General features: G+C 31.3%; 1 protein-coding gene across 2 annotated transcripts in view; it reads left to right on the top strand.

Annotated features, from left to right (window-relative positions):
- The first annotated feature begins 6,861 nt into the window (after nucleotides 1-6,861).
- The window catches only part of LOC113392109 (uncharacterized), a 66,697-nt gene continuing 54,879 nt past the window's right edge, over nucleotides 6,862-18,679 (top strand). Inside the window, exon 1 of one of the 2 annotated variants that reach the window (XM_026628387.2) lies at nucleotides 6,862-7,274. In XM_026628387.2, the coding sequence (XP_026484172.2) occupies nucleotides 7,091-7,274 (184 nt within the window). In that variant the 5' untranslated portion in view covers nucleotides 6,862-7,090. Of the gene's footprint in view, nucleotides 7,275-15,339; nucleotides 15,451-18,679 lie in introns of those variants that run through there. The other variant, XM_026628388.2, reaches the window with a different exon arrangement.

Genomic DNA, 18,679 nt, shown 5'->3' with positions numbered 1-18,679 from the left:
TAAGTTAGAAAAAATGTGTAATATTATTTGTTAGTCAGGGTCATCCATTAATAATTATTTGATGTAGACGTACCTACCATTCTGGGTTATAAGTGACCATGGTTCACGTCTTAATGCACTACAGGTGCCAATCTAATGACAGGAATTTTAAAAGTAACAGTAAGTGTCGGCAGACATTATTTGCCATGTATTGTATACTAAAACAAAATAGATATATTTATATGACGGCACATGGTGCGCCACCTTGTTTGTTTATACTGGTCGGAATAGACAAAGATGTAAGTGTCGATGGTAGTAGGACGGCCATCTTGGATTGACAGTTACATTCATGATTTCCCGCGCACCACGTATACGACGAATAACTAATTTCCGACATTATCTTTTTTCTCTTGTAGTACATTAAGTGATTTATGTGAGTTTGTGTATATCATATAGTATAGAATCAATATTGATGACTATTGTGAATTAATCTATGTAATTGATTTGTTTCATTAAAAACTTACTTAATTTGTGGATAACCGTTTGAATATACGCTACCTACTATCTTGAATAATCCTGATATTGGCAATAAAATGTCTAAGTATATTTCTTTTTCTTTTCGTATTGATAGTTTTTCAAATCAAATCAAAATACTCTTTATTGTACACCAGTAAACATAAAGTTGAATCACATTTAAGAAAGATGCACAAGAGGCGGCCTTATCCATAAACAGCGATCTCTTCCAGGCAACCTTAGGGTAGAGGAAAGAAACAGATATAGAAAGAGGTTTAGGTTTAGTTTTTCGTGTTTAACTATCAAAACAAAAATGTTATACCGTGGATATGATACGAAATTGTTGGTAGCACTGCTTTTATTTATTTACTTTAGCTATGTTTGCATTTGAATTTGATGGACTTGATGGATGACAGAGGCTGTATTGATCCTGACCATTTGGGCTATTGTCATCAACTGTCAGCTCCTAACACAAGCTTAAATGTAGGGGTAAATAGGAATATTAGTAGTTCATTTCAATGTTGCTACTATTTTTTTTTAAAACGTCGCTTTGCGCCTGAATGTTGTAAAAAAAAAAGAAACCTTAGAACTCCAATGCCAACTCAAAAACCTACCAAACCCTTTTGTAGTGATGAGACTTTGAATTAGTTAACTTTACATGTTAAATCAAAAGTTTAAAAAGTATGTAGCCAGAATACCTGATTCTTAGTGTACACCACTACCCATAGATACTGTAAGAAATATTAACCATCCCTTACATTGCCAAAGCACCACATACCTTGGGAACTAAGATGTCCGTTGTACTTAACTCGCCCTTTAAACTAGAACATAACAATACAAAGTATTGAAGTTTAATAGAAATTTTGTCAAGTGGGTGTTACCTACCCAGATGATCTTGCACAAAACGCAAACAAAACTAGGTACAATTATTATTTGAAATCGCTCTTGAATATATAAATAATAACCGTTAAGTATAATGTATCTGGTCGAAGATTAAACATTGAATCAATGACGAGTGTATATCAACTTCAGTATGAAGATTTTGGCTTTGATTTTGGTATTGGGATAGAAGTCTTAGTAAAATAGATACTAGGTTTGATTATGAGTAAAAGGCTTAACTTTGTGATGATGACGGTTCTCAAGCGACAGTGCATTAGCAAAAAAACTAACTACGTAACTATATAATAAACTATATTCTATTCCAACCATAACAAGAAAAAGCCAAATAAAACACATTTGACAGCAAATTGACGCGATATCATTGGTCGAGAACTTGAGTAATCTATGATATTCACTATGGATTTGCGAAAAAATGGCGTTTCGAACGTCTACGAAACTGTTACCGGAATTTTGGAAGTACAATTAAAGTGCAAATAAGTAGTTAAGTGCAATGTTGTTGTATTATAATTAAAGATTTATTCATCATAAACTCTTGGAACAGGCTATACGTAAATTATGCCATTGGGTGTGTTAGATTGTATGTATTTATTGTTTTGCCAAAATTTTACCTCTCGGTTATTTTTTATCTAATCCCTAAAAAAAATTTAGGTACAAATAATAAATAACCAAGTAGTAACAAATGAGTTAAATTTCACACAAAGAAGTAACGACGACCGATTTCTCGCGTTTTCGCGCGCGAATCTAAATAATACGGAACATTTGTTTATAAAAATAAACTATTACTCATAAAATACAGTATTGATTCAAATTGGATATCTTTTTTAAATCACTCATCAAAAACAGGAACTGATGAAATTCACGTCCAGAGTCCAGAGAGAGTAAAAGAAAATCTAGTATATATATGTACATATTTGCTTTTGTTATACAGAATGGAACGACTTTTTATACACCTTTAACTAATAGAAGGAGTGATTCTTGAAGAAGTTTTAAGTGTATTATTAATTAATGTATATGAACCTACAGAGGTCATTTTACATAACAATGATGTTCTGGAATTATTCGTTTTTACGCGTCTTTCTAAATTCAAAATTGAACTAACTTTTACATTTAGTTACGTAAAAATAAATGAAAATTCCCAGAGAATGTCAAAAGAGATAATTAAATGAAAAATAGCTCAATTATAACATTTAATATAATATTTAATACAATAATTTTATTTTTAACACAAAAAAGATTCTAATGTTTTCAGTATTAATGATGACTCACTCACATTTAAAAGTTATGAAGTTTTAAAGAATACTCTTCCATAACTTTTAAATGTCTGAATAGATTTTGATGTAGGTAAAGCATCATCCCGAGTGGCATTTGCTATAAAGTAAGTTTTTAGTTCCTATAAGCCAGTTAGTCTTGTTTTTAATTTTTGCAATCGTATATATGATTTAGTTTAACTATATGACGATTGATTTTATATCATGTGATACAAAATCAACTTTATATAATATTGATGAATCACGTCATTAAACTAAGAATTGAATTTAATTTAATATACAAGAACAAAATATATTAGCGTATTGTGAGTATCCCATGCATCGTTTAGGTCTAATGTCTAAAGTCCGATTTTATTAAACTAAAATAATTTTTATTCCAAGAATAAAGCTCTTACTTGCTCCTAGATAACCGTGCTTAACTTTTCCTGAGATTAACAGAGTTTTACGAGAGTAACTCTTATCCTAACAATTTAGAAGGGAAAACGGGTTTATTCCCGGATAAAATCAAAATGGCGTAAATTTTTTATGTCAGTTGAGCTACCATACACGGTTGATTTGCGTGAGCGATCATTGATGCATATTGAATTGCATTTCAAAAAAAATATTAATGTGTTAGAAATGCAGTGATTGAGGCTAATGTATTGGACAGTGAGATATGTTAGTTTGTTCCTAGTTAAAAAAAAATGGTTAAACTTTAATATATTTTATTAAATCAACAAATTAATCATTTTAGAACCACTTATTAGAAATAAAAATTATATAAGGAACGATATAATATATGATACTATTGGTAAGACGCACTGAAATAACCCATAGGGTCATTAGAACTTTTAATGTAAAAAAAAAAAACAATAAGTAAGACTTATTAGATAGTTGCTGAACCTGCGGATTTACCTGCGCGAAATTTATAAAACACAAACTTCCTACCCCTGTTGTGTAAAATCTATTTTTAGCGGATGCGGAACGGACACCGCCTATACCCTATAACGAACCTACCTGCCAAATTTCAAGTTTGTAGGTGTTATAATTTCTGAGATTTCGTGATAATTCAGTGAGTGATATTTCGTTTTTATACATATACGTAGATTACTCGATAACAAATTGTACAGATAATAAAAAAAATTGAATACTAATATACCTTGATTTATACGTAGTATAAATAATAAATTTAATTGTATTTAATTAGTATGCCTATGTAAATTGGTGGAAGAGGACCACTAAGATTCTAGTCGGTTCTTCTCGGTAGATTATATATTCCGAACCGGTGTTAGATTTATATTTAAGTCAGTACTGTACATGACGATGTATGCATGTTAGATATCAGGTACTGTACATTATTTTATTTTAAATAAGTATATTATTAATTCACTGTAACGTATTTATATATTATGTTTATATCTGCCTTGTACACCCCTACCTCTTTCTATATCCGTTTCTTTCCTCTACCTTTGCCTGGAAGAGATCGCTGTTTTAGCGATGAGGCCGCCTCTTGCGCATCTTTCTTAAACGTGACAAAACTATCTTTTTACTGGTGTACATTTTTGACAATTCTTAGGTGCTATTATGAGACCACTTGAATAAAGAATATTTCGATTGTAATGTTCAAACTAGCCTGTCAGCTTCGTTTGGGTATAATTACAAACCGCATCCTCTTAAAGTTGGGATTTCTAAAAACTTTCTTAACGGATACTTTCTTTGAAATGTTTCAAACTTTAGCTTTATAGTCTCAGTTGTTGTTGTAGTTGTTCGTTGATGGTCAGGACAAACGATTTTATAAATATACTAACTCACCCTTCAAAACGGAACATATCAATATTAAGTATAGCTATTTAGCCGTGGAATATCAGATGAGTGGTTCTCACCCAAATTGGCTTGCATAAAGCCCTACGACCAAGTAAATATTGTAAAATAAGACAAGATTATTTAAACAAATGTTTCTTCGATGGATATCGGAACTACGTCACAGGGTATCGTACCCTAGACTAAGCTACTCAGCCCGGTGGTACCAACTATCTACCACTAAGCCTTAATAGTATGCAAGTAACAGCGAGAATAATAAATTACATGTCAATTAAAATAGATTTATGAAGGTTCTCAGATATTTTACCGCCAAATAACAGTACTCTGTATTGTTGTGTTCCAGTTGGAAGGGTGAGTGAGCCAGTGTAATCACAGGCACAAGGGACGTAACATCTTAGTTCCCAAGGTTGGTGGCGCATAGGTGATGTAAGGAATGGTTAATATTTCTTATAGCGCCTTTGTCTATGGGTGGTGGTGGCCACTTACCATCAGGTGGCCCATATGCTCGTCCGCCAACCAATGCCATAAAAATAATAATAATAATTTAAAACCATGGAAGGAATGGAAATTTTTTGCATATATCAACTCCGGGGATCGTAAGAATCAAGAAAAAATATACAACCTCCTTCTTAATCAGTCTTATATCAAAGTTCCTAGAACATACAGGCAGTTTATAAATAAACTAAATAAAGCATGTTACGTAATGTAGATAGTATCACAACAAACATGGTGGATAGTTACAAAATGTTAATGTACATGTGTAGTGATGTGTGGCTGTGTGAGTGTGTTTAAGATACCTGCGCGCGCGCATTTACAGGTGATCGTGTGCGTTTCGTCAGTACAATACTGTACAGAAAAGATATATTTTTCATAATATTAAAGAATAAAATACAAGTCCGAAGGTGCTTGATCATGTATCAAATCTAAAAAAAAAAAAAAAATAATAAACCAATGAATAATTTTGTTAAATGATAAAGCATTGAATACATTAATCGTACATGACATTTAGACGAAAATAAAAAGAAAGAAAGATTTCATCCTTCTACGTTTAATAATAATTATCTGAAAATTATAATATGTGAATATTACATATAGTATATATTTTTATTTATATATGTATTATAATTCAAAATAAATAAAATTATTAAGTAACTCAAATTTGAATCGAAAGATACCATTCCTCTCAAAGTTATTATCTAATCTCACAGAGAAAACCCATCTACTTGATAATACTGACTGCAAATAAACTAAAAGTATAAAAAAAACGTATTTTAATACTAACAGACAATATATAACCATGAACATAACGGAAGGTCGGAATTAATGAAAAAGAAAAGACTAAGCGTAGACAAAGGATGAGGAAATAAACAGAAACCTATTTGAATACATTAACAAAAGATGTAATTGTTCAGGGGGCCAGTTATTTCTACTTATAACGGTAATAATACGTGCCCGATTATATTTCCAACCCAATAACGACTATTCCTTACACAATTTAAGCTCAACGTAAGCGCAAATGAGGACCGATAATATTTCGATCCAACTTTGACCGAACCACAACTGGATTGTTGTGTTTGTAAAATAGAAAAACAGCTGAACGATTACATCTCGATTCGATTACGATAATGTGTCAATTTGTTAGTAGAATTTGGGGTACAGTTCAGTATTATTAAACAATACACGTACTAAATACACACTATAAAATTGTTGTTGTATAAAAGTATTTTTTTACTAGTACTAATACTGTTATTAGTGGTAAAATCGAATTAAAATTGGGTTGTGTTTTTTAGATTGAATACGAACGTTTTTGTGTAAGGATTTGTTTTAATGCAGAAAATGCTTATCAGATTCAAATGACAAAAATAAAATATCTTCATTCAAAAAAAATTCTACAAGCACTTTGTAATAAGTTTATCCACAAGGGACATAACATCTTAGTTCCCAGGATTGGTGGCCCATTGGCGATATAAGGAATGAAAAATATTCGTACAGTATCAACGTCGATGGATGGTGATAGCCACTAACTGTCAGGTTGCCTACCTTTGTCAGTCCGAGAAGCTATTATCAATAAAAAATAAAAGAAAATTTTGATTGGTCATTAGATTGGTCATAGGATTCATTTGAAACCAGCACGGAAAGTAGATTTGTAGTAATCAATTTAAATATATATAAGTATGACACTTGTATGAATATGTATAATAATAATGCTCTTCGATTTCTTTAAAATTACAAAATAAAATGGAGTACATTGTAATAATTAATTAATCTCAGTGAATCGGTTGGATAAACAAGCAACAACTAGTTGAATATAAATATATTAATTATTATGCTCGTATTGCCGCTTCAACGTCCATCATACCAAAGCCCAAACATGTTTTCCACACACGCTTCGTCTGTCCCACAATCACAGTCTATTCACGAAGCCACCGAACCACTACGTAACGAATGCGCCATAGTCGACCGCGCGGGCTGACGCGGCGCACGCATCAACTCTGTCGCCCCTAAAACTCATCGTTAACTTTCAAAATTCGAAGTTTAAATTTTAGTAATGTGATTGTTTTTTTTTTTTAATTTTCGTTAAACTTTCGTGCCATAATAGTGATGTTCCACTGTGTTATTTAAGGAAAAAAATGGGTGTTCTTTTAAAGTTATTTCTTGTGACGGTCGTTTTGCCGTGTGTTTTCGGGCAAGCACAAGAGGAATGTTTTGGCGCGGGCAGCGTAGCCGGGGCTGCGATAGGTGCTTTTATAGCAGCATTTATTTTAATCGGTGCAGCGTATTACTTGAGAAAATTGTATTGGAAATCCCGCAAAGGTAAGATGCCTGTTATTATGTTATTATTATGCTACTTTGCTCGAAACGCCCGCGGCGTGGACGCTCAAACGTCGAGATGTTACCCACGTAGCTTAAACTTTGATGTCGTAAGAGGTAATGACCTTTTTCAATCATTTTGAACATTCCCTAGACCGCAGGGAATAATGATTTCTTAACATTAATTTGGCCCATACTTATTAATTTATGATTGAAAAAAAAAACGTCCATTATCGTACATTTTAAGAAGCCACCACTTTAATACTTCTATGACGTCCACGACTGACCACTAATGAGCACTGCTAAGCTAATGTCACTTGTATATGAAGTTTAATATACCTAAGTATTTATAATAAATAAATATATTTAAAATCTTAAGTTAAGAATAAAAACGTTCAATTGTCTATGTTTTATCTTATCTTTAACAATACATAGTTAGCATAAAATATTTCACACGATATTTACCTCCTAATATATGTTTTAAACACTAATAGTCAATGAATATAGACTTTACGTCTTGTAAATGTTAATCAGAGGCTGATCACTGCTTAAACAATGTATCTACTATTGAATATAAAATATATCAAGAAGAAATACATCAGTATTTAACTAAACAGCAAGTATAAATAAGGATTAAAGCACCTATTACATTCAAAACTTCGACACGTAGTTAGACCACATACCTAAAACTATAAATATTTAATTTCGAACCTTATTTTAATAGTCATACGAGATATTTTCCATAGAAGGGATATGTCATGTCGTGTTTCGTTCCATTTTTAGATTTGTTACATTGCAATAAGGATGTTTTTGCGTTGCTATTAATTATATGTAAAATCTGGTTTACAACTACGTGTTAATAATATTTTTGCACCTTTGCGATAGCGTCAAATAATAATGAAAAACTTTCTATGATTTCTCTCGTGCAATTATCGCTTTGGCTTATTGAAAAGTAATCTTTATGTTATATACATAAAGATAAATATTTATTTATTATTACATATTATTTATTACGACGTTTGAGTATTATAAGTTAAATATTTATAAAATCGTATGTCTAATGTCCTAAAAAGTTTGCAAAGCAGAATATTGCAAGATTTGTTTATGGATATTACGTAAGCAACTGCTAAGAAAGATTTTTGGAAACTTCAACTTCAAGGGAGAGAAATGGGAGGGGTACGAAGTCGGGACAGAGAGCAAGTAAATTATATTATTGCAGCGTTCAAACCCCATGACGGGTCGATGAAAAAAAAATTTCGACAGAAAACTGTCCAAAATTTTTTAGTCTGGAAGTTTGAAGTTTCGCCGTCCCATCGTATAGACTTGTGAGGGCGCACACATTTGTGCGCATAATATTTCGTGCGTTGGCAGGTCGTCGCAGATTAGCCATCGTGGAAATCAGTTAAAAAAACATCCTAAACCTCAGAGTTGCTTGTCCAGGGCACTGGACAGAGCTTGTTCAATGAGCAAATTCAGTTATACCGGATCGAACGAAAACATTTTTAATTTAATACAACATGAAATACACGCTTGTCACGTTTATAGTCAAAACAGGTTAAACTGCGAAAAACAACTACTTATAAAGTAATATTACATACTTCTCGGAAACGCACTGCATCTTCTGGTATAAGTTTTATCTATGTAAGGTGCGTAGTTTTTCAATTGTTTGCTGTAGTAAGTGCCTTAAAGGCACTAACAGAGTATGTATATTAACCTACTTTGCTAATGTTTTACTCCTAACGTATATTAACTTGAAGATAAGTGCTAAGATCTACGATAAGATAAACTAGTTCAATAGATATGAGTACAGCGAGACACAGATTAATGATAACATCGTCTCATGTATGACCACAGATTAATGAGTTTTTAATAATAATTAAAAAAAAAACAAAGTAATCCTACTTGAGATTGTAATAAGCTAATAAGTGAGGAGCACCGCCAGGCCGCGAGCGGAGAACAACACGGGAAAGGCGGAAGATGCCTTACATCAACCCGATCTCACAGTCTTTCCGATCCTGACGAAAACGGCCAATGCAATGGATTTAGAGGGTAGGGAGTGTAGAAGTATATAGGGGTCCGTGTTATGTGGGATTACACGGTTTCCACTCCGCACATCAAAAAGCGGTAACAAGTAAATTTGAACCGATGACTAAAAGATTAAAAGCAAGCACCACTGAAATTTATTATGCTTAATTTGTATGTATAATTTCGTGCTTGGTTGTTTGGCTGGACGTCGTAAGTCTATGTGTTCATGAAAATCAGCACAGGACTGCTCTTATTGGCATAAGCTTGAAATCTTCTCAAATGAGACGAGACATTATCACAGTTTTGGGACATTTAAGGGCCGTTTCTTTTAAACGTTAACGTCAATGTGATTGTTAAAGTACTTTAATTAGAGCATAAAATAAAATCAGTTTTAATCTGTTGTACTATTTATAGATTATACTACATACATACATAACACATATGTTCTTATATACTCATCACCACGTATTGTGTGCTATACATCAACATTGTATTGCTTAGTTTGCAATTCGAAGGTTGAGTTAGCCAGTGGACAGGCGTAAAACATCGTAAATGATTGATTGTATTCAGCACGTTGACAGTGCAAGGAACGACTCATAGTGGTGCACTTATGGATGAAACTAACCACTAATCTGATAATGGTGATGGTGTTTGGTGGTCAACCATTAATATTTGATTATATTTAAATTGAAAGCTTAATATTTTATGATGACTTGACTATTTTAAGAGAAACTATTGCTTATATATATTATTAATACGTGAGGAGAAAACGCTGTAGCTCTTTTTAAGATTATTGCGCACACGGAAGGAATAGTTGTATTTGGCACGATGGAATTAATGTATTAGAAATATATTAATTTGTTAGAAATATATTATTCAATTAAATATGAATAGTTTACTTTTACTGCCAATATCAAACACATGAAGTAAGCATGTAAATGTACCACTACTGGACTAAAACAGAGGAGGCTTTTGGAACTAGTTCCAAATACAAACACGCTATTTTAAAATTCATAACCTTTTTCATAAGGTTTTTAGCCCTCATTTTTGTGACTTTCGTATTTATCAATTACTTCGACAAAAAAAGGATAGAAAAAAGTATTGAATTTGTAGAAGATTTTATATTTTAAATTTAATGTAATGAATTAGAATTGTAATAAATTTATCTCATAGCTCTACGAATGTCAACTCTCATTTTTACTAGCAATTAATTCCGTTTGAATATCAACTAATGTGCGGCCATTAGTAATAATTTAGTATGATCTCTAATAAAAATAATCTTCAATATAATATACGTTCAGTGTTGAACAGTTTTTTGTTCCAAAGAGAAATCGTGAAGCTTCACATTCAACGAGATTAACTTTTTACACATTACGCAATTATACAAAACATGCATGCAATTTTACGTGACAAGGAAATAAAATTTTTAAATTATTGTTATTATAATATTTCATTGCGTAATCTTTCATTTTTTTTTTTCGAAAATTGTTGCTCTTTATAGTATGTATATAAATACTCCTCTTTGAAACGTTTTCATTTCTCTGAAGATATGGTTTTATTACGTTCGTATTAAATGTGAAAATAATTTCGATTCAATCGACACGATACCAAATTACATTTAACGAAAATAAAGGAAAAAGTTATAATAAATCTACTATTTGTAACTAGTTTTCGCTCGCGGCTTTGCCCGCGTGATTCGGTCGTACGTAGTAAGTATAAAAGTAGGTGTCCTTCCTTGGGGTTCAAGCATGCTTCGTATCAAATTTCATCAATTTCGGTTCAGTATTCTAGCCATGGAAGCGTAACAGACAGAATATTAGTATACGTGTTGTTAAACGGGCGTTTAGTTAAACACAGATTTGTCACTTTCAATCACCATTTATTTGTCATTAGGGAGAAGACAGCATTATTTAACTAATAACCCCCCTAAATATTTATCGATAAAGCCGTTACACAGTTAATTAATTACGATAAGATATTTAATAAGATTTTTCTTTATAGCTATTAATATTTTTTAATCTTGAATATTACTTAATATAAGGTATGAAAATAAAATGGATTATTCCAAACAGCAACAAAAAATTAATACAAAATAACTTTACACAAGAAATTCATTACTTACGAAGTATATTGTTGATGTCACAAGAAGCGCTTTACACTTTTTAGTGTCCCGTGTCTATGGAACTCTTACCATCGAGTAGCTTGTAGTTCATTTAATCAATATAATACATTTTTTTTACTATCACTGGCACATTACTCTCCAGACAGTGAGAGGCTTATATAAGTATAACTTGTTGCGTGTGTGCGGGTGCGTGTACGTGCGTGTCGGTGTGTCTCTTATTCGTTTATTACCTACAACTTGTATTCATCTATGACAGTTTCAAACTTATGAACCACTCGAATATAAGCTATAATAAGCATATATATATATATAGCTTATATCATTATAAGCTTATAGGTAAACAACGCATGCACTAAGGATTAAATTAACTTACAAAATGCAAGAGTACAACTTACAATATACATAGAAAAAAGTATAGAATGCCTGATTATCATTATTTTACAAATTAATTTGAACATTTTCATTTCTGCCAGTCAGGTTTGTCAATAATATTTTTACTATTTTGTATGAGTAACTTTTAAAACAGTAATTAGGAATATTATTTATTTGACTATAATTATCTAGATATCTAAACACATATATTTCATTATTGTCCCTCTTGTGGAGGTCCCAACGTAGTTGCCCAGGTTGCCCTCCTAAATCCGATCCTGTCTATGTGTGTTGTGGGTTCATAAGTGGATGCATGTGTCTATGTATTAGTATATTACTGCAGACATGCTTTGCGACGTATTTTATAATAATAATATCATTATTATTCTAATAATTTAAAAAAAAATGTTATTTAAAGAAAGTAATATCACCCCAACATCATCATATCACGTATCACGTGACACTTCTGCTTTTTTATTTACGATTCAGCCTAATTACAAGCCAAGTTCATTTCATTTTTTTTAACAATTTATTACGTGTAATTATACTAATTTGTATTGTAAATTGATTGTGAGTGTTGTTTTTTAACCTAGTTGAGTAATATGTTACGAATGAAGTGTGGAGTGACCGATTGTATGAATTTTAAAATATAATAATGTTAATTAAATACCTGAATACATATAACGGAAATCTAATTTTCATATCTAAATGACTTATATATAAAAGTATAAATGAATCTATTATTAATATTTATGTTTTCGTTTTTGTCATTTATATTTAAATTCAATATTCAAGAGTCGTTATGACACTTAACTGAATATTGTAGGATCGATCCCGAAAGAACTTATTTTGCGGTTCAAGTTTTTAATTCATCTTGTGCCTTACTTTGAAGAAAAACATCCATCCTCCACAGCACGAGCCTTAATTAAATGAGGCTATTTATTCATTTCTAACTGATGTTATTATAATTAGCAGCGGAATTATCGTAGGCTGAAACCGTAGTATCAAGAGCATAAAAAAGGAAAAAAAAAGTTAAATTATCTTTCAAGCAACATCAACATAGCATGATAAATGCATTCCAATCGATCAATGACAGGAAATGCTTATCCGATGTAAATATGGCATCGTTAATAGTGCACAATGTTTTCACTTTCCAATATCCGCGATCATCTTTCTTTTGTTATGTAAACGCAGTTAATTTGCACCCGACTGTATTGCCAGCATGACACTTGTGTTTTGTAATCTGTTGTTATTAAAAGCTCGGGAAACGTTAGTCGTATCTAATTGTACTTTTTTTGAAATTATATTATTGGTTTTTAATTTTACTCACACTTAAAAAAGAAAAGAGATAAATTTGTTATTTGACTTTTTTTTTTTTTTATAAATCAATTGTTTCATGAGTGAACATATACAGGCTAAACTATACTGGAATTCATACCGCTAGTTTTTGACACGTTCTGATTTTGAAATCTGCAGTTGATGACGCAATAAGCGACCAATGAGAATTCAGATTAAATCCAAATTAATTCATTTGACAGCGCTTTGGAAAATAAATGATATACTTGAAAGTTATACATTTGTATTGTAATAAATTTGCCGCAAGAATTTTTTTAAAGGCACAGACCTTTGCCGTTTTGCCTGGATTTACCAGTCGGATTTGAAAAGATTTTCCAATTGATAGCCCAAGTTTTTCATTGGTCAGGGACTGGGCGGGAAGATCAAAAGCGAGTGAAATCGCGCGCAGCAACTGGCTTCCTTATAAAGCTACATTTGTTGTTAATATAATTCACATCTATAGAATTATTTATCACATTGTATTATAATGGAATGCTGTCAGCGTTAAACTAGTTTCTTGACCTTGTTTTTAAAATATAGCTATTTTGCAAAATGATATTTTAATTTTATAAAACGCTATAATTCTGTTTATTAATTAGATAATAAAATTGTTATTGTACTTTTGAATGTTGAATTAAGTTTTATAACATAAATTGTTAGAATAAAATATGAAAATATCTTGGTCGTCATTTACGACGGCTTTTGCAAAGGAAATTCAACTTTAACTGCGTAGGACATATTATAGTGCGCAATTTTATCTATTGTCGATTCCAATGGAAGAAAGAATAAAGATAACCAAACCTTAGATTCACGTAAGCCACGCGATTTACTAATAGTTCGGCTATATTGTGATTTGTGCGCTACAAGCAGTTCTAGTCTTGTCTATGTCTTTATTTATAATACACTGAACTACTTATATCCACTTTAATTTTACTTCCAAAATTCTGATAACAATTTCGTTGACATTCAAAGCGCCATCTTTTCGCAAAAACATAATTAATATCATAGATTATTTAAGCTCTCGACCAATTATATTAATTCATTTTCGAATTCAAATGTTGTTTATTTGGCTTTTGTCCTTTCGTAGTTGGAATATACAATAGTGGTTACGAGACCTTGGCAGTAAATTGTAAGATAATTATTGACATTTTTGAAACTACATTAATTCGACATAAAAAAAAAATATTGGCAGAATATCTACGAGCGCACGATCCAACTTGTACCTCAAAAAAAAAAAGTTGATTGACAGTTCATATAACCGGCTGTAAAACATCTGTACAAAATGGCGTACAAAAATACATACATCATTACAAAATAACTTTTTGAATGACTTTAACTTAAATTTGAAACTTATCACCTATTTATTTTATTTCTGTTGCGGATATAGCATATAGTCTTGTATATAATAATAAACGATTCTATGTAACATTTTTATATACTTATATATTCAATGTAGAAGCTTAAGACGGTAATCGATTTTAAGTGCTAAGCCAAGACACAGCTATTGTTACAGTAATTCGATTTAAAACTACTACTACTACTACAAGCGACAAATATTTAAGCGGTTTGTTGTCAACAAACGTCCTGTACAATCTATGTATAAACGTCAGTACTTTGACAATTAAATTCAGTGTAGTTGGTGGTAGATCTTTATTCAAGCCAGTCTTGGTTTATACATACATAAATACTTAGTATTGTTATGTATAGTTTAGAAGATGAAGTCAGTGTAACTACAGGCACAAGGGACATCATATCTTAGTTTCAAACGTTTTTTGGCTAAATAGAATGATTACTTTGGTAGGGCAGTGGTGACCATTTCCATCATGTGGCCCATTGCTCGGCCGCTTTACTGTACTACAAAAAAACTGCAGGCATAACATCTCAGTTCTTAGGAATGGTTAATATTTCTAACAGTACCAATTTCAGCAGCAGTAGCAGTGGTGAAGATTTATGAGCCAAATATCTTGTTAAGTACAAGATTAGGAGCTCATTGACAACAATTCAATAATAAAACCAGCACCTAATAGGTATACCGCACTATGTAAACACTTACATGTAAAAATACAATCTATTTATGAATTGTTTACTAACACGTGAAATTTATGTTTTGATAACGCAGATTTCGATAAAAATTTATCGAAAATCTCATATCGATAACATATCGCTTATAAACCCGATAAGTATAATCTATGGTAATATTTTCAGTCTGTGATAGGATTTGCGTGTAACACTTGTATTACGTAATTTTATTTTAACTGTTTTAATTCAGTATTATGTCAATTAGTGATGTGCCAGTTCCACCGACTAGGAAGTTGAGGAATCGACTAAGTGAGTTTTTAATCTGTTTCGTAATAATTTATTAAGTATGTAATTATATTTATTAAAATGTTAAAACTCGTACAGTGCAAACAATAAGTAATAAAACAAATGAACTATTTTCTCATACAATACATTAATCGTTAATAAATAAAAACTAGTAAGATTTTTTAGGATGTTTGGCGCCAAAATGATGAAACCTCTTTTAAATGAAATTTTTAATATCAAATAGTATACATTATTTTTCTTATACAGCCGTAGTACCGCTCTCTAACCGGCCTAATTTAGTAAATTGGAATCAAGAATCGTCTTTATTTTTCTGCATATCTACAGCTGGAGCTCTTCAAAATGAGACTATAACTGATCTTTTATATACAGCTATCGTCCCATAATCACTGACACAAAAATCGGCTTACACTATTAATATATTAAATGTCGTCACGATTTCACCCACAGGGGCCAATCGTAGCACATCATAGTACACAAGTGTGTGCACGAACACAGGTGCACTCTTCTATTCCCTCACTCTGACAATCTTATGGGACGGCAAATCCGAAACGACCGGTAAGAGTTCAGGCGAAGGACCAACGGCTTAACGTGCGTTCCGAGGCACGGCAGTACACACACTTCCAAATTCCAGACTCTTGACTGTTACTGAGAGTATTTCGACAGAAAACCTCAATAGCTTTTTATCGACCCGTCATGGTTTTGAAACCATAACCTCGATATCCGCGGGCTTATACCTAGCCACTATACCAGTGACGCAGCCCATGTACATGTAAAGGTGTTTTAAACTGGCAACATTTTACTGCAATATGCGGTTGCAATATTTTCAAATATAGTTTAGCCATCATAGCAAAATTTTTGCAGCTGCAGCAGAGGTGCGGAAGTGTACACTGATGTTGCTGAGAACTGAGAATTTCTCGATGGAAAAACCCAATCGCTTTTTATCGGAGCGACGTTTAATTTTAAACCAGGACCTCGGGATCTGCGGTCTTATATTCTAGCCAATAGACTAACTAGGCGGTCAATGAATAATATTATAATATTTGTTATACCTACGTTGCTCAGTTCTGAATATTTATTCTTTTTAATCTGTATTGAAGGGTAAATTGTTAAAATATTTTTTCTAATACTATTTCCCGGGGATATATTTATATAAAGATGACCAACCAATTTCTGTTACGATATTATATAATACATAGTTATTTAATAAATACATAAAACGTGTATTTAAGCAGGAATCGCTTTGCCTTTACACGAAAGAATGATCGTTTATCATCGTTATTTAAAAAGTTATTTAATATATTTAAAACATTTGAGTTTGATAAAGAAAAAAAAATTAATGCTGTCATCCATATTTATAAACTTAAACCTATACCTTTGCTTAAGAATACCCGAAAAGAAAAAAAAAACAAAAGGCTACAATTTCAAAGGAATGTATCAACAATGTTGCCAGAAACAAAACCAAAGAGCCTAATTATTTTCGGAGAGTAAAAAACCTTTGGCATTCGAAGGACGGTGACGTCAACGCACAGGTATTGATAATAGCTTGGCGGTAAAGTGGTTCTTTTTTTAAATTATAACTTCGTATTGTTATTGTGTGTATATTATGGAGGTTTTATATTGTGGAAATGACTCATTGATACAACTAAATGTTACCATAGTTGTAATATTATTGATATAAAAGAAAACGAATCATGGATATCCGGTGCAATGAAGTTTCTTTCGATATATATTAAATATTTCTTAAATAATAGACACATGATTCTAAATTAACAAATTTGATGAACAATAACAATTTTTTTATTTATTATTTATATACCAGTTGTACCCGTGACTTCGTGCGTATTTGAATTTAACAAAAAAGTTATTGATGTAGCCTAAGTTACTCCTTATTACATCGGCTATCTGTCCGTGAAAGTCCTGTCAAAATCGGTCCAGCCATTCCAGAGATTAGCCGGTTATTAGATTTGGTATATGGACCGGGTATACATACATATGCATTTTAGTAAAAAGCAATTATTTTAATATTACAAACAGACACTACAATTTTATTATATGTAATGTATACATGTACCTATATATATATTTTAAAATAATTGTTATAAAAAAAAACATACGTGTAGCGACGTTTGAAGTCTCAAACTTATATCGGCCTAGCTCTCATGCGACAATGGTCTGGAGTGTAACGTATGATAAGAAACACCGTTTCAAAACAATTTATTGCTTACAGACCTAATAATATTTCATTACAATCATTATAAATAAAAAATCAGTGTATTGGCCGTTTCTACATTCAGGGTGACGTTAACAACTGTGTACAGACAAACAAACCTTAGATTTACGTACAATTCATTAATAGTTCGTCTATATACATATATATTATGTACAACAGACAGTTCTTGATTATTTACAATACATAATTATATAATTTAAAAAATCGATAAAAACATCGACAATATTCAAACCTATATTTTCACGAATCCATAGTAAATACCATAGATTATCTATTATCAAGATCTCGACCAATGATATGACGTCAATTCAATGTCAAATCTGTTTATTTGTTTTAACTCCTGCGATTGAAATAGGCTGCAACGAAACGAACGCGCGTCCTATCAAATAATAACTTACTAGAAATTTTAACAGGCGTTGTAAAGCATGTTGCTTATTAGTTAGATAATAATGAAAATTAAAAAACGCCTAAATATTAATTTTACACTTGTTGTAAGTGTGTTATGTATTACACAGATATTAAATAAAAAAAAATACACGTAAGTATTATTTATTGTACATATTCAAATGTTTCGAATAAATTAAATGTTTGAAGATTTTTTTTTTGGACACGAATGCGTCTTTTTAACGTAAAAATATAAAAATAAATTAATATATGTACATAATCATATATCAAAATAAATTAATATATGTATATAATCATATATAAAAATAAATTAATATATGTACATAATCATATAAACAATTGCGGTACAAAGTTCCAGTGTGTTATTATGAATTTCATATAAATTGCGAAGTATGTACTTTTATTGTTATATATTCTTAAATTTATCTACTATTTACCGACCACAACATAAGAATATATTTTTTTATTTAATGGTCTAAAGGTATAATACTAAAATGCCAAGTGGTTTCTTAGCCTATATTAATATAGACATAGCATATCCTTCTCATGTACATCTTTAAAATGTACATTTAGATAAGATTTCAATTTAAAAGAAAA

This window comes from Vanessa tameamea, chromosome 27 (genome assembly GCF_037043105.1).
Source record: "Vanessa tameamea isolate UH-Manoa-2023 chromosome 27, ilVanTame1 primary haplotype, whole genome shotgun sequence".
NCBI lineage: Eukaryota > Metazoa > Arthropoda > Insecta > Lepidoptera > Nymphalidae > Vanessa > Vanessa tameamea.
This window is presented reverse-complemented; position numbering and strand designations above follow the sequence as displayed.